This window comes from Polypterus senegalus, chromosome 3, assembly GCF_016835505.1.
Source record: "Polypterus senegalus isolate Bchr_013 chromosome 3, ASM1683550v1, whole genome shotgun sequence".
In the NCBI taxonomy this organism is placed as follows: Eukaryota; Metazoa; Chordata; class Cladistia; order Polypteriformes; family Polypteridae; genus Polypterus; species Polypterus senegalus.
In genome coordinates, this window is record NC_053156.1 from 281,184,405 (window position 1) to 281,206,569 (window position 22,165).

Sequence of the window (22,165 nt, forward strand, 5' to 3'; positions counted from 1 at the left end):
CACTGGACTGGCTTCTTCATACTGTGCAGTTATGGTCAGTGTGGTTGTCTTTATAGAGCTCACTTGTGCCTCTTGCACAGTACATTTTAAACTTTTATCATACCTAATGCTCTTGTTGGCATGCCTGCCCTATCTGCCTACGTGCTGACGGTGGTTTGAAGTTTGACAATTTGACTGCCACAAAGTAACTCACAGGCCTCAAGTGTACATACAGGAAGTCCCACTCAGGTTTTCTCGTAAATACACTGCCCTTGCCACTCAGTAACGTTTTTAGACATAGATGGCTGAAGACCGAAAGTGAGGCTTATAAATGGCTCAGGTCATGGATTGATTTCTTCACCTGATTTCTTTGCACTGCAGTGCTTTCCTGTCCCTCAGTGGCTTCAGTGCACATTTTGTTTAATTTGACACCCAGATAAGAGCTGGACTGACCTCAGACTCACTGACCCTAATGTGGTGCTCATACTGACTTGTACCACCAGTAGATCGGTGCCCACCTGTCAACTTATACTAGAGCGGGGCTTCTCTGCCACCACAACTGGATGTCAAGGCATTGAGCTTAAAAGGCACACCTGACAGAGACATTCATGGCATCCTCGGCATCTCCAGTGCCCAGTGTCACCTCGGCCTGGCTCCTCATGGACTCTACTGTCTTCACAAGCTGAGTCGTTTTAACTTCTGGAATGGGACATTGGTAGTGATCCCCTCCTGTGGACAAATTACATGAATTACAGGAAGTCACTGGAAGAAAAAATAAGTCCATCATATGGCTGTTAAATCATCCAGATGCCCCTTTTCTCAGGTGGCTTCCACCATCTCTCAATGACGCCCCTCATCAGAGGTAAATGAATACAATTAGACATTGGCCACAACACGAATGTTATTATTATATCATAACTTTCTTGAATCGACTTTGTCCAATAAAGGGTCAAGACGGACAACACCTATGAATCAACCCTGGACTAGTTCCCGAAAACGCAAACACAAGGCTAGTTTGGCATTACGAATTCACACTTCTGGGACGTGTGAGGAAACTGAATTTCGTGAAGAGAAGTCCACTTTGACATCAGGAGGACATTTAGACACCACATTGAGAGTGACTGGGTGCAGGATTTGAACCATGGGTTATGAGTAACTAATGACCCATAAGTACCACACCACCCACGGATGATCATTTCCATTACATTCTCAAACCTTTTCAGTCCATTTCAATGTTGCAATGGGTGAGAACCTGAGACCAGCACTTGGCCAGGAAGTCAGACCATTGTAAGGCCCCCACAAATACACAAATGTCCACACAAGGCCTCTTTAAAATTGCCACTTCATGACTTTGAAAAGGGGGGATGCAAACTGGAGAGAAACCCAAGTGGGCACCAGGAGGACATGCAAATCATGACATTGGTCAGGCCTAGGATTTAAACTGAGGTGTCAAATTTTGGAGCAGGTATGGGCAGGAGAATATTTTTATTTATTGACCCAACTTAAAGAAGATGACCCCTTATACTAACCACCTTCAAAGAGCGAGAGAACTGGTGACATCTGATGTCAAAATCAACTGTTGCCAGCTTCAGATAAACCATCTTGGAGACTGGACAATGAAAGGGCTATTAAATAATTGTCCCCAGAAAAGCCAGTCATCTGTTTCTCCAAAGATAAGCCAAAATATTGTTATGCTGTTTGAGAGTTTACAAGCACAAGAAAGAGTTAGGGTTAGAGGGGCAGTCCATGCTGATCCGAGTGCAGCCGTCAATGGGTGATGCCTCAGCACCACCATGGAACAGTGTGAGGCTATTCACAATGGCAGGAGTGCCAATCCTGCCACCAATCCCCAAGTTCTCCCAGCAAGTTGGAGGACCTGCTTGCAAGGCTGGATGCACATTAACGTCATACCCAGGATGGAGTAATTGCAGGTTAAGGGCCTTTTGCTCAAGGACCCAATGGAGTAGAGTCACTTCTGGTGTTTATGGGATTCGAACTGGCAATCTTCCAATTGCTGGCACACATCTCTAGCCTCAGAGCCACCACTCTCAACAAATATCCACAAAAATCTGCACTGGTAATGAGAAAACCCCTCAAACCCAGCTAGTAACAAGGGCAAACACAGAATCTTCATAAACAGAAAGATTTTATTCTTCACAAAAGTGCTTTTTGATAACAAGAAGTTCCATGGAGCACAAACGTAATCCAAGGTGACCAAAGTCCTGAAATTAAATCCGAGAACAAAATGAAAAGGTCAAAATAATCCAACAAGTCATAAAGCATGCCAAGAATTACAATAAACCCTCATCAACTCCTAAGCGCATTCAAATGAACTGCGAGCAACTGTGGGTTGCATCTGCCTTTATAGAGCTGAGGGCAGTGCCTAGCGGTGATAGGCAGTTGGCCCCGCCTCTTGAGGGACCAGCCACAAAACACAAGGCACATAACAAAGGCATGATTAATTCATGCATTTATTTTTAATAGGATTGACTTCTGCAATCTGGTGTTCACTGGATGTTCAAATTGTTCTTTATACAGCCTCCAGAATGCTGCTGCAAGAATTATTACAAGAATAAGAAAATGCAAACACATAATTCCAGTTCTTAAATCTTTACACTGGCTACCAGTTAAGTTTAGGGCAGATTTCAAAATCCACGTTTTAGGTCCGGCTTACTTGTCTGAACTTATCATGACTTACAAACCAGAGCGCACATTAAGATCTGAAGATGCCGGTCTGCTTATGACTCCAAGGATTAATAAAATAACAGTGGGAGGTCGAGCTTTTAGTTACAGGGCCCCTAAACTGTGGACTGGTCTGCCTGCTACAATAAGAGATGCCCATTCGGTCTCAGCTTTTAAACCCCGGCTGAAGACTCACAACTTCAGTTTAGCACACCTTGACTAGAGCTGCTGATTTACTGTAAAGACTGCATCTCTGTTGTTAGTCATTAGAACTAAAACGTAAGTAGCATGATAGTTATAATTTGTTACTAACCCTCACCTGTTCTGTTTCTCTTCTTAGTACTCAAATGTGGCACTTGGTGCCACTGCCCACCTGCCAAGTTCTTTTGCCTGCCTAAGGTAAAATCATCCTTGATGGAGGATCGCAGGAATCGTGGGGTAGAGGGGTCCTTACTTCAGATTGGCTGGCCCAGCGCTGACTCAGCTGTGGAATGGCCAATAGGGGGAGGCAGCTTGATGGCTGAGGTCTCCGGGATTCTGAACAAATCTAAATCGCATTATGTGATACCAGCACGATAACGTGTGATGAATACACTTGACTTGAGCATTCCTAATTTTCATCTTGTTTCTCTGTATGTTTACCATTCATTTTCTCGTGATGCGCTTGCTGCTTTGTGAGCAGCTCTTTTTCTCCACTCTAGCAGCCCGCTTCTTCTCTTCTTCCGTCAGCATCTTTTCACGTTAAAACTGATTACTGTTTATACTCGTGGATAAGTTCTGCTGCGGATAAGTCAGGACTTGATTTTACCGTATAATTTGTCGGTCATCATGCTTTTGGCCCAAGAGATTACGATATGCTAACGCCCACCTGAGAGAGTAACCACGGAGCACACGGCCTTTAATTTCTATGTGGGTTCGGATAACCGCTGTATCAGCATGTGCTCCTAACCTCTCTCTCTCTCTCTCTATTATGCCTACGTGACCACGCGGTAATACCCAAACTATTCAGAAGCAACATTTGCACTGATTTGTGTTTTTCACAATCATACACCTTTATCATAATAGCATCCTTTATCTTTGATGGAGCGTTTGATCAGATGAAGCGGATATTACCGTAGATCCCGTTATATAAGCCAAGGATTTGCTCCTAGATTTTTGGCTTGGAGTTTGGGGGTCGGTTTATACAACGAGTATCGTTTCAGATTCAAGATTTCCAGCGCAATGCCAGTTTTGCGGATGAATACGGAAGTAAATAATGATGAAACCACAGAGCCATCTTTCAGATGAAGAAGTAACTTTGCATGCCGGTACTTTAAATTAAATAAAGAGTTTATTCAAAAAAGTGTTTTAGTTGTTGATTTTATTAATAAAATTTATAATAAATTATCGGGAAGTTTAAAATAAAATTTTTTGTTTTGATTTACGATCAACGGATGCGGTCACCTGTATCCGCTTGCGCGATTGTAAACAAACAACCGAGAGCGTTAGTAGCGTCAGTCGGAGCCCAGATACATGTGTTTGTGGATGTAATTTCGGTCATTGCAGTGATTTACCTATATATAATTCATTAAGACCATGCAATCAAGACACATAATTGTTAAGGAAGGAAGGAAGGAAGAGAAGGTAAAGAAAGTGATCACAATCGAAACGAAGATGGAAATTGTGTGGAAATATGAGAGTGCTGTTCGTGTGACCAATCTCGCTAATATGTACAGCATGTCGAAATCCACCATCTCGACAATTTTACAAAGAAAAGATTTGCATAAGGAGGCTCCTTCTAAACAATAACCACCTTCCGTTTCATTCTCCTCCTCCTCCCTTCCTGCAGCCCAAAGATGTCAAATTAAAAGGTGAGTACAGTATGAAATTGTTGTTTCTAGAATAGAATGCCTTTTATTGTCACTATACACATCTACAATGAGATTAAAAGCAGCTCCTTCAGTGCAGAAAAAAAGTTCTGTATAGGGCTTGTATGGTTGTTTTTTAGCCTTAGCATAACGCCGGATCTGCAGCCCTGCTTCTGCTTTCTTTCCCTCCTCCATCTGTGTTGTCTCCTAGACCCGACATCAATCCACCGAGAGCCCGCTGGTCTCGCAATGCTGTGCATGTGATGAAAAACACTCGAAACAGATGTCTGGCTCTGGACACCGATGTCTATAAGGTTCTGACGGGTGTAGCGGATGTTCGCCGAACCGATCGTGCACAAACAAGGAAAAAAAGTACAAAAACAACAAAAAAGTGCACTGAAAAGGAGAGCCCTGAGCTGCTGCGACCATGCGCGCCGCCATGCTCCTAGCTTAATGTAGCATACTTCTGGTAGGCTAGGCACTTTTTATAACTTTTTGGTTAGCACATTAGAAAAATTATTGGTGTTTTGGTAAATTATGCACATTATACAACCCTTTTTTATTATGAAAAGGTTAAGTAAGTGTTGCAGTGGGAGGTTCGGAACGCATTATGGATTAGCCTTCGCGAACGAATTAAGTTCGTAAGTCAAGGGTCCACTGTATTGCGTATTTAAGTTAATCAAATTTATAACCAGTCTCCGGAAATCCACCCGCTGATGTACCATATTTGCGTATATAGTTTCAACACAAAGGTTTCATTTTACCAAACTTCTCCGCAATCGCTTCCTGGTTTCCATTAAAAATGCCGGCAGTCTCAAATTCTCGCCGATAAACATGATAAGTATACCTGAAGAGACACTTATAAGGAAATTTAGAAAATTTTGCTTGGAGAAGGGGGTCGGCTTAAATACCGGTCATCGGCAAATACATGTTTAGTAGGTAGAGAAGGGGGTCGGCTAATATACCGAGTCGGCTTATATTCCGGGATCTAACATTATTGAAATAGCGAAAGAAATTAGTAACTGCGCTGCTGCAACAAAATTCGATGTGTCTGAGAAACTGGTGCGAGATTGGAGGAAGCAAGAACATGTAAAAAAAAAATTAACTGTTGCATTTTTCAACAGGTGTATAAGTTGGGGTCTGATTTTAGGATCGATTTTTTTGGATTTCAAGACCCAACTTATACACGACTATATACGGTAAGTCTGTGTTTGTGTTGCAATTACTTTGTACGTTTTTCTTAATTTTTCACATAAGCTGGCACTTAAGCATTCGATCTGCCTTAAGATATGGAGAGGTAGACGAAGTGATGGTGAAGGTGGTAGGGATGAGAACGGCACCCATACGCACGCACCACATTCTAGTTGATTCTAAAATAAAATAAAAATAAATCGAGGAATAACCTTGGAGGTCAATCATCACCCGAAAGCGGACAGTAGACATCACGTAGTATATGTGTATCAAATTTCAGGTCAATAGGTCAAACGGTTTGCGAGCTACAGGTGATTTCAAATCCTGGACAGACAAACGGAGAGCCTCGGTAGCATATTATGTTTGAAGACTAGCAAAATATCGAAGTACTACCTTAAAATTTTTATTAAGAAGAAAAGTAAACCTTTTTAAACTGAGGGAATATATACCAAAAATTATTTGTTAAGGATCTCTTTGTATACCACGTTGTGAGTTCGGCCCTCCGGTTGTAATATGACTAAGCTGTGCGCTGAGGCAACTCTTAAGCATGCAACGTACAGTTGGCCATGTGAACAGTAATCTTGTCTCAAATCTCACAACTTGGATTGCTGCTGTCATAATCGGTTTGAGTTTCATGGTTTGTTTCAATTACGACAGTATTTGTAGGACTTGTGTTGAAGTGACATTCGGCATCTGTCAAGCATTGTAAGTACACAACCAGTTTCATCGATAACTTCGCATCCAGCTTTTGAGAGTTTAAACATTCATAAACATCAAAGTGTCCACTACTGAAATCGTCACCTGTGAATCTAAGATGTTTAAGAGGCATTGGCGGTTTTCCAAAGGTGTAAATATTTGGCCATTTCGGTACACTTGAAAGCGACAACCGAACAATTCAGCGGCAGCCATCAACTCGCATGCAGAACCATAGGTGAAGGGCTTAAGCATTTCTCTTCTAGTGCTCCTGTGTAGTATAATTATCTCCTGTACCGTCATCAGTCCACACCTTGAACCTGTCCCAGTCATTCAGTACATAAGACACAATGTTTCTCCAGATATCAAGAGTGAGCCTGATATGGCCGTGCAATATGTAACACAGAGAATGGAAAAGGCAGGTGCCATCTCCGGGCATGGAAACCACTCGGTAAGTGACAGTTCTTTGATCGATGGTGATCACCTCGATAGACATGGTAATGGGGGTACGGTTGGAATGATAAAGGAAATGGGTACCTGAACACTGTAATATAATCGTAATAAACGAAAAATTAAACAGCGGAGAAGTCGTGGATTAAATAAAAAGGCTGCAGTTATCAGCAGGGAGACGTGAATCCCGTGGCGAAGCAAGGAAGGGAATGTAGAGACCAGAGCGACAGACGGCCTTATATAGGCAGGCAGGCAACAACGTGGGAGGTGTTGGGATGGGGGACCCAACACCGCATCACACGGTGACCGAGCTGCAGGCTATGGACGTATATATGTACGTAAGTAGGATTCAGTTAGCGTTGGGAACCCGTGTACCAAATTTCTTGAAGATGGGCCCATAAGTAACAAAGACCGTTGGAAAGTTCAAAATGGCAGTCAACAGTGGCGTCATACCACCAAAATAAGTATGTACATTGGTTTCGGTTAGCGCAGGGAAGCTGCCTACCAAATTTCGTGAAGATGGGGCCATAAATAAGAAAGTTCAACATGGTGGACGTTGTCGACCGTTATGACCGTTACGCATAGAATTTCTAAATGAAACCTGCTTAACTTTTGTAATGAAGCTGTAAGGAATGAGCCTGCCAAATTTCAGCCTTCTACCTACACGGGAAGTTGTAGAATTAGTGACGTTGGAAAGTTCAATATGGCGGCCGACAGTGGCGTCATACCACCGAAATAAGTACGTACATCGGTTTCGGTTAGCGCAGGGAAGCCGCCTACCAAATTTTATGAAGATGGGGCCATAAATAAGAAAGTTCAACATGGCGGACGTTGTCGACCGTTATGACCGTTACGTGTAGAATTTCGAAATGAAACCTGCTTAACTTTTGTAAGTAAGCTGTAAGGAATGAGCCTGCCAAATTTCAGCCTTCTACCTACACGGGAAGTTGGAGAATTAGTGACTTTGGAAAGTTCAATATGGCAGCTGACAGTGGTGTCATACCACCGAAATAAGTACATTCATCGGTTTCGGTTAGCGCAGGGAAGCCGCCTACAAAATTTCATGAAGATGGAGCCATAAATAAGAAAGTTCAACATGGCGGACGTTGTCGACCGTTATGACCGTTACGTGTAGAATTTCGAAATGAAACCTGCTTAACTTTTGTAAGTAATCTGTAAGGAATGAGCCTGCCAAATTTCAGCCTTCTACCTACACGGGAAGTTGGAGAATTAGTGATAAGTGAGTGAGTGAGTGAGTCAGTGAGTCAGTCAGTGAGGGCTTTGCCTTTTATTAGTATAGATTGAGGATTTGTTCTGTTCTGTGTATTGTATTGTATTGACCCCCTTCTTTTTGACACCCACTGTACACCCAACCTACCTGGAAAGGGGTCTCTCTTTGAACTGCCTTTCGCAGGGTTTCTTTCATTTTTTCCCTACAATCATTATTTTTGGGAGTTTTTCCTTGTCTTCTTAGAGTGTCAAGTCTGGGGGTCTGTCAAAAGGTAGGGCCTGTTAATGCCCATTGCGGCACTTCTTGTGTGATTTTGGGCTATACAAAAGTAAATTGTATTGTATTGTATGAATGTGGATACATAAAAACCAAAGAATAATGTGACACATACACAAAAGCAATATTAACATAAACAAAGGAATTACACATACACAAGGACAAGGAGACTAGAAGCATATGCTGATTTTGCTTTGCTGCACCCACCACACAACAAACCACCTGGATTGGGAGTCGAGTGCAGTGGGTGACACCTCAGCGCCAGGTTTTTTTACATTCGCAAGAAAGACGTAAAAATAGCATTTGGACCCCAGTCATGGGTGGGGATTCTGGGAAAAAATAACCAGTTCAATTTAACCTCTGTCGTTTCTCAGAGAGACAAATCATTTGATTATACAACACACCTGCATAATCCCTGTTAAATGTTTTCTAACGTCGAAGTCGAGTTTGTTACGTCAGCTGCACATTCCCAGGAGTCGGAGAGTCACGCTTTATTCCATTTAATAACTATTGATCTGCAAAGGTTTACGTGATTGTATTACAGTCTCGGTTTTCAGTTGGTTCTCAAACTGGGCTGTGCAGTAGAATATGAAGAGTGTAGGCCCAGTCGCTAATTTAGAAGATTGTAGAGCAATCTCCCAGAACACATCAGTGCCCTTAGCGTTTACCCATCATATTTACTTAAGGCAACACTTAAATCACACATCAGATCTCGATGAACGAAATACTCAAGTGGAATATTTTTACAGAGTAACACTATGTGATTCATTGAGCATAAAATGATGTGGCAACAGTAAATGGAAACCAAAATCAGCAGCCCTTTGATCTAACATCACATCAAAAACCAAAGACAAAAATTGAAATCACCGGCTGATCCAACTTACGTGAATTGCACCACGAAAGCTCATAATGTGACTCAGTAGTGTGTATGGACCCCATGGGGCTGTATGCACTCCCGACAACATCTGGGCATGGTGGATGAGGTCCTGGGGGATCAGGGCATCAGTGAGCTCCTGGACAGTCTGTATCTCTACTTAGATGTGTCAGATGGACCGATGTATAACATGACGGAGGTTCTCAGTTAGATTCAGGGCTGGAGAACTTGCAGCCAGTCAATGGCATCAACGCCTTGGCCATCCAGGAAATGCTTACTGTACATACTCTGGCCACATAAGGGCAGATATTGCCCTACACCAGGAGGAACCCAGGGCCCAGTGCACCAGCATAACGCCTGTCAATGACTCTGAGGACTTCATCAGCAGTCAGAGTACTGTTACCCAGCACATGGAGGTCTGTGTGACCCTCCTCAGACCATCATTGACTCACAGCCAAACTGGTCATGTTGGATGATGTTGCAGACCGCATAATGATCTCCACAGCATCTTTACACGTGCTCACCTCTCATCTATGAAGAATGAATGGTGGAGCGACCAATTGTGGTGTTCTGTGGCGAACGCCAATCTAGCTGCATGGTGATGGGCTGTGAGCACAGGCCCCACTAGAGGAAGTTGGACCCTCATGCCACCCTCATGGAGTCTGTCAGTTTGGTTAGAAACTTGCACACCAGTAGTGAGACGGAGGTCATTTGGTAAGGCTCTGGCAGTGCTCCTGCTGTTTCTTCTCACATCTCCCAGGTTGATGCCCTTCTACAGCTCTGTCCTGCTCTCCTCGTGTAATGGACCCATCTCCTGGTATTTCCTCCATGCTTTTGAGGCTGTGCTGGGAGACACAGCAAATTGTCTTGGGACAGAACATATACTGTAGATGGGAGTTGGGTTACCTGTGCAACCTGAATCTGTTTCAGGTACCTCCTCAGACAAAAACACTAGCAAAATGGCAGCCTAGCAAAGAATCAATCAGAAAGGATAAAGAGAGAGCAATTGTCTGCGGCCACCACCTGCAGAACCAGGGCGGTCTGTTGTTTCTCCAGTGCCTCTTCATTTGCACCAAAGCAGCTGAAGTTGATTCACAATCACTTAGGCTTCCTTGCCAGAACGATTGATATCCCTGAAGCTTTGAGTTTGCTGGTTAATAATGAGTGGCATGGTGGAGTAGTGGTAGCAGAGTAAGGAGACCTGGGTTTGCAAACCAGGGTCCTCCTTGCGTGGAGTTTGATGATCTCCCTTTGTTTACTTGAGTTTCCTCCGGGTGCTCTCACAGTCCAAAGACATGCAGGTCAGCTGAATTGGTGATGCTAAATTGGCCCTAGTGTGGGGTTAGTGTGTGGTTGGTGTGTTCACCCTGCAATGGAAAGGTGCCCTGTCTAGGATTCACTCCTGCCTTGCGCCCTGTGCTAACTGGGATAGGCTCCAGCAGACCCTCACAACCCTGTTCAGGACTAAGTGAGTTAGCAGATGACTGACTAGCTGACTGACTGGTTAAAAAACTGTTAATGATTGTAAGACACGCTGAAAAGTGATAACCCACAGGTTGAAGTGTAGAAGAGCAGCCTTGTTGTGGTCCTTGGGTGCTGCTAGAGGGAAAGACTATCCTAGTTTCCTTATGACCCAGAAGTGCTCTGGAGGACCACTGCTGCGACACTGGAAGGATTCCTGGGTCCAATTTAAAAGAAGTCAGCCGCATACCCTTAGTAAGTCTGAGTCGAGAGGCAAATTCACTTTTGTGTTGGTCTGGTTGACGCTCATTTCAAAAGCTTCCAGTTGTCAAATAAAATCATTTATTTAGTTATATGAGATTAAAGCTGTGCTGGTTCCTATTTTGTCTGGGGTTTGGTGCTCAGGGGTGCCCCCTTGTGGTTACACTGTATTCTGCGACTAAAGAATATGTTGGACTGAATGACCGGCTTGCATTGATACTTCATTATTTAACTTTTGCAAAGCAGTGTTGCAACATCTTGCCCACCTTATAATGGTTCAGAGTGTGAGCTCTTGAGTGTCCGTGGAATGAGCGACCTCACATCTTGGCCACAGCAGCACGTTACTTACCGGGGAGAGTCACATGGAAGGTACAGACCCCCTGTGTCGGTGGCAACAGCTGCACTGTGACCGGCTTGCTGGTTCTTCTGCTGACACTGTTGAAGGATGAGCAGACAAATGCCTGGGAGTCCTGCATGTGGGGGCACTGCAGAGTGAAAGTGGGGGGGCCCTCAAGGGCGCTGTCCATGTGAGTGTCGTGCTTGTGCCACCGATACTCGACCTTGGAGCCTCGAGCAGAACTGCAGCTGATCCTAACAGGCAGCCCCAGGCAGGAGATGTTGGGGGAGTCAAGGAACATAAGAGTGGGCTCTGCCACGGGCTCTGTAGGAGGAAGACAAAAAGAAGAGGGCAGCGTGAAGAGCGGAGACTCCAGCACATCTGCACAAAGTTTAAACGTTTCCATCAGTCTTGAGAACACAGACAGCATCTCTGTAATATATAAAAGTATTTTACAGTCCCTCCCTGTCAAAGATCCCAGTGGACAGTGGAAAAAAAGTCTCTCACTCAACATCCTAGAAAAGGAGTGGAAGGTAGTCATGCACAGAATTCACTTGAGCTCCATATGTGCAAAGCATGCAATTATACAACTCAAAATTATATAATCGAGCACATCTGTCTCGCTTAAAATTCTCTAAAATGTTTTCAGGGCAAAATACAACCTGCAAACACTGCAATCGAGCTCCAGCCTCACTGGGCCACATGTTTTGGGCCTTCGCCAAATTAACATCATTCTGGACCAAAATCTTTAAATGCCTTTCAGACAGCCTTGGGGTCACAATCCCTCCTAATCCACTAACAGCTGCGTTTGGTGGGCTCACAGAGGGGCTTAAAGTGGAGAAGGACAAACAAACTGTGATTGCCTTTGCCTCACTATTGGCACGCAGACTTATCCTGCTCAACTGGAAGAATCCTAACTCACCTCTGTTAAGTCAGTGGGTAACTGGTGTTTTATACTATTTGAAACTGGAAAAAATCACATTCTCACTTAGAGGATCAGTGCAGCACTTTTTAAAATCCTTTGCAGGATCTAATCAATAATAATTTAAAATAAGCTTTTAAATTGATGAAGCAGGTTCTCTCCCATCTTTTACTCCATTTATCTTTACTCACTTATTAATGTATGTATGTAGTGAGAAGTAAAGCAAAATGTATTTACCTATTTTTACTAGCTTAAAGTTTTCCTCTGCTAGCCTACCTCTCTTTTTTAGGGGTGGGGGTTGATTTGTTTTAAAAAAAAATGTTAAATCTGAGTAATTTGTATGGAATGTTATTTCATTTTAATAAAATCAATTTAAAAAAATGTTTGTGAAATATATTTCCTTTATTATTATATATTATTTCATGCCATTGTTGACACACCGTTCATGTTATTCACATCAGCATTGTAGTTGGCATCTTCTTTGAGGGTGGATGCTCCCCATCTGAACTTTGCATCAATTTAAAGGAAAGATTTCATTTTTACCCAAGAACCTGAAGTAATTTCCCCCACAGAGAAAACTAACACTGCAAGAGTTTGCGCTATAGTGCTTGGAACTGCTCGGTAAAAACACTTTTTTTTAATGAGTTTTAAGCACAGGGTAAAAAACGAACATTTGAAAAATCCGTAATTTAATAAACCACCAAGAAAAGTAACATTGCCACAATGCACGCTACGAACCGATCGCTGTAAACAGAAGTTCTTATTAGTGATAAAAAAATAGATTTTATTGCCCTGAGTGAAACGTGGCTTAGCTCAGACGGCACGGCTGTTTTAATCAAATCTGCGCCTCCAGATTACAGTTTTACTCGTGTAGACCGCCAGGGGAAAAAGGGAGGCGGAATGGCTAACATTTACTCGAGCCGATTAAAATGTAAAGATGTCAGTTTTGGTAAGTTCAAGTCCTTTGAGTATCTCGCTGTTGTTGTTCATGGAGATTCTCAAGTTCTAGTATTTTCCGTTGTGGTGGATTGCCGGCATTTTACTCCGGCCCTCACCCCCTGGCCGCTAGGAGGAGCTCTCCCGAGAGCATATACGGGCCCCGAATTCCAGCAGGGCCTCATGGACTATGTCGTTTTTATACACAGCCCTGCTGGATACCTTGGGGGCCACTGGGAGTCGCTGTCGGGAGGCCAATGGACTCATTTGTTCGTCACAGGAAGAGCGACGGGCTTCCGGGGTGAAGAAAAGTACTGTTTACCCTGACCCGGAAGGAATAAGGACTTGTGGAACTGTTGGGCAGAAAGACTTCCAGGTCAGGAGGAATAAAAGGACTCTGGGAACTCCCAGACAACGAGCTGAGCTGGGTGGTAGGAGGGCAATGCGTCTGGGAGTGGAGGATTGTTGATTATTGGTTTATTATTGTTATTGTGCTTTATGAATATAGTGGAGTGGAGGGTGCTTGGTGCACATAATTATAATAAATATAATTATTGTGGCAATTTTACCAGGTGTTTAGCGTGGTACCTGAGGGTTCAAGGGAGCACTACTGCCCCCTACTGCGACACCGTGTATAGACCCCCTAAATATAATGCGTCTTTTTTTGAGGAATTCTCTGACTTAATGTCAATTTTAATTACTAACTATGACACACTCCTAATAGTTGGCGACTTTAATTTTCATATAGATAATCAGTGTGATCTAAAAGTAAAAGAATTTATGAACCTCCTGGATTCTTTTGATTTGAGACAACTCATAAATCAGCCTACACATAAAGCAGGTCATGCGTTAGACTTAGTGATTACTAAAGGACTGAAAGTTGATATAAAGCAGGTCACTGATATCGGTCTATCAGACCATTTTCTTCTACTTTTTAATATAGAAATAATGATAAAAAACACCCATGAGAAGCATATTGTTAAAAAAGGCTTCTTTGACTCGGCAGCAGCTTTAAAACTTACAAACATTCTAAGCAATCAGTCCATTTATAGTGCCAACTATAATAGCGAGGACAATGTAAATAGTAAGGTGGAAAGATTTAATACTAAAGTGAGAGCTGCTGTTGACATAGTTGCACCTGAAAAGACAGTGAAAAAATCTTCTAGCATTGGTATACCATGGAAGACCCAAAGAGTGTCTGATTTAAAGAGAACATGCCGTAGAGCTGAGCGTAAATGGAGGAAGACTAAACTAACTATCCACTATGAAATATTAAAAGCTAAAATAACAAAATACAATAACACTGTCCATCTTGAGAGGCGCTGCTATTTCTCCAAGATTATAAATAACAATGCTAGTAATCCCAGAGTCTTATTTTCTACAATAGATCGCCTACTAAACCAGGTAACTCAAAGGAATTCTTCCTAAGTACTTCCAGTAAAACCTGTGAGGCTATCGCTGTATTTTTCAACTAAAAAATTAATGATATTAGAAATAACATAGTATATCTCCCCAACACTAAGGATCCTCCTAAACCCCAGCATCCTGTTATAAACAAATTAAACTCTTTCACTAGGATAGATTTACCTGATTTACAAAAAATAATCTCTCAATTAAAATCTTCCACCTGCGTCCTTGATCCAATACCAACAAATTATTTCAAAGAAGTATCGTGCGTGCTAATTGATAATGTTCTTGACATAGTAAATTCGTCATCAGATACGGGGGTCTTCCCAGACTGTCTTAAGACTGCTGTAGTTAAACCCCTTCTTAAGAAACATAATCTTGACCCCTCGGCTCTTGAAAATTTTAGACCCATCTCTAACCTGCCTTTCTTAAGTAAAGTTCTAGAGAAGGCAGTCATTATGCAGTTAAATGACCACCTTAATAAACCTGATATTCTTGATAAATGTCAGTCGGGTTTTAGAACAAATCACAGCACAGAAACTGCACTCGTTAAAGTAGTAAATGACTTGCGGGTAAATGCAGACAGATGCCATTTATCTGTTCTCATCCTCTTAGATCTGAGTGCCGCATTTGACACCATTGATCACAACATTCTTAGAAATCGCCTTAGTCAATGGGTGGGCCTCTCTGGCAGGGTCTTAAATTGGTTTGAATCCTACCTGACAGGGAGAAAACTCTTTGTGAGTTGTGGTAATCAGTTCACTGATCCACTGTAATTAAGGAAAGGAACAACGTTTATAGTGAACTTGTCTACTCGCCAAGAAGATAAAGCTGAATTTAAAAGATGAAGTGAAAAAGCCAAGTTAGACAGACATGGACTGTTCTCCTCAATATCTGTGCTGTTTACTATAGGAATGGAAGTGAAAATTCTGGGGAAAAGTGTATGCACTACTTCTGGTAATGCTGATTGGGGTACGGCTTTCAAATTTTACCAATGATAAGGAATTGGAGATTTTCAAATTTTAGGAACCAAAATTCCAGACATTTTCAAAGTTTTACAAGATCCTCCCAGACAGTCCATGGCAGATTAAAAATGAGGAAAATGAGGGTGGTTGGCAGCCCTAGGCAAGTGGAACACCACCAGTGATAACATCAAGCACAACTAGGCACCCTCAAAGATACACTGGCATGCTCAAAACTGTTCCTCTTCTAAAAAATAAGGAGACTTCTTTAACCCCTTTAGAAAGATATGGTACCCATTGAGATAACAACCACATTTCCAAACCAGCATTAGTGGCTTTTCTAAGTCATCTTTGATACACCCAGGTACTTGCAATAATAAGACTTTCACACAGAAAAGAGCTTCCTCTGAGATAACAGGCAGATATTCGACAGGGTGAACTTCCTTTGAGGTAGAGGTGGTCTACCAACTAAGAGAACAATGGCAGACCAGGACAGAGCCATTGTCATTCAAGATAGCACTAGTACATCCAGGACAGTTCTGGTCCACCCAGGAACAGACACAATTAGAAAGGCTTCTCAGATTGATGAGACAGCTCATGTCTCATCTGGCACATCTACAGTCATATCGGCAGCGTGTGAAATCAGAATTCTCATAAATTCTCTAAAATAACATTGGCACACCTGTGACTCCCCCAATAATAACATTAGCACACCCTGGAAAGTTCTGATGATAACAAAAGCACATCCAGTAGAGCTGCATCTGCATACTCAAACATCCTTTCAGATGATACTGGTTCATGCAAATAAGCCAACATGAGAATGGTCAGAAAATATCTTCAATGATCCCCACTCACAGCACCTCCAACATTTTCCATATAAGAAATTCCAGATACCAGCTGAGAAAACCATGGACACTGCAAACTCCTTGTAACTGTTAAGACAGTAATGACAGACCCAGGTACCCTCTAAGACAGCTCTGGCATATCCTTTTCCCCGTAATAACATTAACGCACCCAGGGAAGTTCTGATAACAATAGCATATCCAGTAGAGTTGTGTCTTCCTGAGATCGATCTAACATACTCAAGCATCCTCTTGGATGATACTGGTCATGCAAATAACCCAACATGAGAATGGTGAGGAAATCTCTTCAATGATATCGTGTTTCCCACTCAGAGCACGTCCAACATTTTCCAAAAACAGACCCATATAAGAAACTCCAGATGCCAGCTGAGAAAACCATGGACACTGCAAACTCCTTTTTAATATTAAGACACACCCAGGTACCCTCTAAGACAGCTCTGGCATATCCTTTTCCCCAAAATAACATTAGCATACTCCGGAAAGCCCATTCCCTGAGACATAAAGCTCATAAAGGTGAGCACTCTCTGAAACTTCTTGGTGCTCCCAAGAACACTCAAGATAACGATGACTTACTTAGGGCAATTTTTAAAATGTTCTGAGACGGATGATATCTCCTGGCACATCCACAGCAGTGTTGGTACCCTCTAAGTAATACCAACAATGCCCAGTGTCATACTCGTGAGCTTGGGAGGCAGTCAAAGGGTTCAAATCAGGGTAATGAAACGCCAGACAGAGGGCTGGCACTGAATATTAATGCCTCTCTTTTTCTCCCCTCAGACGGCCAGAAGATAAAACCAGTTAAACAACTCGCTTCCGTCTGTTCCTGACCTTATTCCAGCCCTACTGATGACTTCACTTCCGGTCCCTACGGATGTCCTTACTTCCTGCCCTCCTTCACACCATTCCTGCCCTCCCACGATAAATTCATTCAGTACACCTTACCATGTCAGTCCCAAATAAAGAAACTCAGTATCAGTCTTTAGTGATTACTCTTTTTTTTTGATTAAAGACCAATATACGGGGTGGATCTGGGACTCTTTTTTGATTTTTTTTGTGTTCTTCTTACACCAGAGACTCTCTGAATTAGTGCTGACACACTATGATAAATCCTCTATGATAAATTTGGACCACATCTCAGTCACACTCACAACAGCTCCTACCCCAGGGTTCTCAAACTCCAGTCCTGGAAGGCCACAGTGGCTGCAGGTTTTCATTCTAACCCTTTTCTTAATTAGTGACCTGTTTTTGCTGCTAACTAACGTCTTTTGAATTCATTTTAATTGACTTGCCCCTGAAGTCTCAGGCCCCTTAATTGTTTCTTTATTCCTTAATTAGCAGCAAACAATAACGAGTCACAAAATGAGCCAAAGCATGACCAGCAAACTGTGTCCATCATGCAATATCTGAAATTAAAGAACGATGAAGGTCTCAGGAGTGTTGATCTGCTCAGGTCCCCTAAACATTTTACCAGAGCTCTTAGAAAAGAGAAAATCAACAATTTCAGAAATGTCTTTCTATTGGACAATGAGAGCAGCAACAAGCCATGGCATTAAAGAACAAGTTTAATTAACGACAAGAATCAGCGTCTAATGAAGCAACTGGTTGGAGTTTGAGGTCCTGACTTAGGTGGTCTGCTCTTGGCTCACTCACTTCACATTTCATTTCTATTTGGGTGCCATTTAAGAAAAGAAATGAAGAAATTCAGGGGTACAAATCGTAAAAAACAAGTCAATTAAAATGAATTCAAAAGAAGTTAATTAGCAGCAAAAACAGGTCACTAATTAAGAAAAGGGTTAGAATGAAAACCTGCAGCCAGTTGGAGATCCCTGTCCTACACCCTCTGACAGAACACTGGCACATGTAACATCACCCAAAAGCCACTGAAGTAACAGCTAAGTCCACTCAAGTCCCTTCCAGGACAGATCTGACAGAGCCACTTCACCCTGTCTTACTCAGATCATCCCTCGTGTGACCCCGTTGCCCATCAGCAGGATGACAAAGTGGAGCGTACCTTGCACCTTTACTCGAACTGCAGACATGATGTCGCCATACATCTTTTCAATGGCACACCAATACACTCCTGCATCTGATAGGACGATCTGCTCCATCCTCACCAAGAAGAGACCTTGTCTGTTATCCCAGGCAGAGAACCTTCCTTGCTTCACTTGCGTTTGACCTTTTGTGCTGATCAGGATCACACAGTTACGTCGTGACTCTCCCTGGCACCAGTACTTGTTGTTAAACACAAACATGCTCCTGTCATAGTGACAGCTCACCATGATGTCTCCACCGACGGCCACTAGCTCTTCTGTCCGGTCTGGTTGTAGCTCAGTTGAACCTGAAACTAAGCACCATAGAGGGAACATGAGCCACTTAAGGGTGAGATGACATGGCAGAATAAGGGATGATACAGCTAGTGGTGCACAAAGTTAAGGACAGGGCCATAAGAAGGCTAAAGCAGTCTGCAAAGAGGGGAAGTAAGAAGAAGGATATCACGTATGCCATGACAGCTTTGGCAAACTCGAGTAAGCGGCGAAAATGTCATTAATTGTGCTGTCTCTGATTGAACTCACCCAGGAGCAGAGCTGTAAGCAGGCCGACCTTCACGAAGCTGTGAGTGGCTTCCACCACTCGGTTTATTGTCATTGTCTGTGGACCTCGGAGGAAGTCCATCTCTTCTGTGGTTTCATTGCTGTGAACGATGAATTTGTGAGAAACATCCAGCCTGGGCTGTGATGTGGGCGTGATAGGTAAGAGGCGTTGATTCAGATTAAACGTCAGCAGCCGCACCACACAGCAAGGCCCTTTGAAAAAAACTGTTATGTCTTCCCCTGGGGTGTTTCAGAGTTGGGCACATCATGCCAGGAGAGTGCAGGACACAGCAGACACACTCTAGGCTAGGGGTCCCCAACTCCTGTCCTGGAGGGCCGCACTTGTTACAGGTTTTCATTCTAACCCTTTTCTTAATTAATGACCTGTTTTCGCTGCTAATTAACTTGAATTAATTTTAATGGACTTGCTCTTGAAGACTCAGACCCCTTAATTGTTTCTTTTTCCTTAATTAGCAGCCAAACAATAATGAGATACAAAATGAGCCAAAACAACTGGTATCCATCATACAATATCTGAAAATAAAGAAAGGGGAAGGTTTCATGAATGCTGATCTGCTCAGGTGTCCAAAACATTTTAACAGAGCTCTTAGAAAGAGAAAAGCAACAATTTTAGAGAGCAGCAACAAGCTATGGAATTAAAGAATGGGATTAATTAACAACAAGAATCAGCCCCTAATGAAGCAACTGGTTGGAGTTTGAGGCCCTGACTTAGTTGGTCTTCTGTTGGCTCCCTCACTTCACATTTCATTGCTGTTTAAAGAAATAAATGAAGAAATTCGGAGCAATGGGGAAGAAATTCAGGAGAACAAATCTTTAAAAAGCAAGTCAACGAAAATTAATTCAAAAGAAGTTAATTAGCAGCAAAAACAGGTCACTAATTAAGAAAAGGGTTAGAATGAAAACCTGAAGCCACTGTGGCCCTCCAGGACCAGAGCTGGGGACCCCTGATCTAGGCTGACCTCCATCACTTTTCTTTACATTGCTGGGTCAGCTACTGGATGTGTTCGGTGTCCACTGTGAGTAAAATTAGTTTGCTTAGCTGCCACCCCACCACGATAACCTTCTGTCCTTGTGCATCCCAGTATCTACAGGAGAGCTCTGTAGCACACCACCCATGAGGCGATCCAGGCTCTGACGGTTCCATGGAGTCAGGTACCCCAAACGGACATACTGGCTTTCCAACATGATCGTCCGACCAACAAGCAAAAAGATAAAGAAGGTCAAGCAGTAACATATCTGCCTCCTTCTGTGCTTTCCAGCCATACACACTGCAAGTTATGGAGCACTACCCGATATTTCCTGCAGGGGGAGACATAGATATGTCTTTCAGACTTCCTGTATGGTTCAACTGGCCTCCTCATTTCCATTCTGGGTGACATGCAGTGTCATTGTGTACATGTCCTGCAGAAAATCTCATCTAATGTCACTTCCTCACACTTTTCTTTTAACTGCTTCAACTAAAAGAACTTCCTCAGGAAGAGCAGACAGGAGGCACACAGGGCTTAGCTCAGCACCCTCTCATGTCGTCCTGCAAGGGATGTGTGTGGCGGGGAGCGTACGTGCATATAGTGTGTTGTGTGAGTGTGTGTGCAGCAGAGAAAATGAGAATGGTGTGTTATGTGTGTGAAAAGACATTAAGAACACTATGTGAATGTGAGAATGAGCACACAGAGCCGTTAGTTAAGAGCGCATGTGTGTCCCAAAGTGTGTCAGTGCACTCGAGAGAGTCTGGCTGCACATTTGTCTTCAAAATGTGAGCATGCAAAGTGTCCGTTACCAGATCTGAGTGAACGCATGAATGAGAGCACACAAATGTGTGAGTCACGCTACGTGTGCACACCAGTGTGTATGTGAGGATGCTGATAAAGAAAGTGTGTGCAGCTTTTGTGTTCAGAATATGAGGGCATGTGTGAAAGAATGTGTGTGTGTGTGTGTGTGTGTGTCAGAGAGCTACTACACTGGCAGTAGACTATACACGTATCGGTCTGTGTGAGTTTGGGTGTGTGTGCTGGTAACTGAGTGTGCACGCAGAGTGCGAGTTCCTTTTTGTCAAGTGGTGCGTGTGAATGGCCACATGTGTGCCAGTTATTGACAGTTCACCCTTGTGCTCAGTCTGTGGGTGACAGTACTCAGCTCTCTGGGACTTACATGGAGTTGGTGAACATACATGCCAGTCTGTGTGTAGGTAGGTATTCGTGTTTGTCAAACTGTGTGTGGGTGTCAGGTGTTGATTGTACATGCTGTGACCAGAAGGGGGCGTAACAGTGCCCCAAACCCCCCAACACAACTACTTTCTGGGTTCAAACAGAAGAATTTTTCTTTTTATTTTTATAGCACCTCCAAATCCTTTCCATAAACGTATAATACACATTCTTCATATATCCTTCCATTAATGCAGCTCTCCTTCCACACCTCCCAAATAGTCTCATCTGCTCTCCTCCTGAATCTGACCTCCCATACAGGAAGCTCTGCTTCTTTGATGCCGGACCCAGGAGTAATTCCGGTGTCGCCCACATGGCGACATGCCCACAAAGTGGGGGCAGTCTGTTCCTGCAGCTCCCCCTGGTGGCACCCATTGACCATAACAGGGCTGTCTTACAGGAGTGCAATTCTCGGCCTGTCCTACGGGTATACATGCAGGTGCCATAGCCCAGAAAGACTGCCACCTACTGTATTGGGGGAGCAAATAGTCCATACATTAAACTGGCCTTCCAACCAAGTAAGGAACATTGAGCCGTCCCACCCGTAATACCAGTCCACGCCTGGTGTCCTTGACAGAGCTTGTTCATAGTCTGTAGATACGTGTGTCTGCCTGTGGGTGACGGTACTCAACTGTGCAGAGTTAGTCCACATGCATGCTAGTGTGTGTATGTGTGTGTGAACGTGTCAAATGGTGCGCTCAAACAAGTGTGTGTGTGTGTGAGATGTTGATGTTAAACACATTCAGCATGTGAGTGTTACACTTTGGTGGTCCAAGTAAATGTTTGGTCTAAATGGCTACATTTCAGAATATGTGAGTTATGGTGTACAGATTTTGAGAACGTGTGTGTGTGTGTGTGTGCGTGTGCGTGTGTGTGTGTGAAAGAAGACGAATGTGTCAACAGGAGAAAAAACATTACATGTGAGAGGTAAGCTGTGATACTCAACATGCAGGCTAGTCTGTGTATGTGCATGTGTTTCT

At 43.2% G+C, this 22,165-nt stretch overlaps 1 protein-coding gene across 1 annotated transcript; it reads right to left on the reverse strand.

The window, feature by feature from the left end:
- Positions 1-559: 559 nt before the first annotated feature.
- On the reverse strand, positions 560-20,169 carry LOC120526699. The gene is made up of 5 exons (XM_039749858.1): positions 20,045-20,169; positions 18,946-19,064; positions 18,384-18,716; positions 11,295-11,606; positions 560-708 (listed from the first exon to the last, which is right to left on the reverse strand). The coding sequence occupies exons 1-5, from the start codon at positions 20,167-20,169 to the stop codon at positions 560-562; spliced, it is 1,038 nt and encodes a 345-aa protein (XP_039605792.1).
- Positions 20,170-22,165: the final 1,996 nt, after the last annotated feature.

Coding starts and splice junctions, on each gene's coding strand:
- LOC120526699 (XM_039749858.1), bottom strand. CDS start 20,169: ATGTTGGAAAGCCAGTATGTCCGTTTGGGGTACCTGACTCCATGGAAC. Junction 18,717..18,945: donor GCTTACAGCTCTGCTCCTGG/GTGAGTTCAATC, acceptor TATGGTGCTTAG/TTTCAGGTTCAACTGAGCTA. Junction 11,607..18,383: donor AGTTCGAGTAAAGGTGCAAG/GTACGCTCCACT, acceptor TTCCTCCTACAG/AGCCCGTGGCAGAGCCCACT.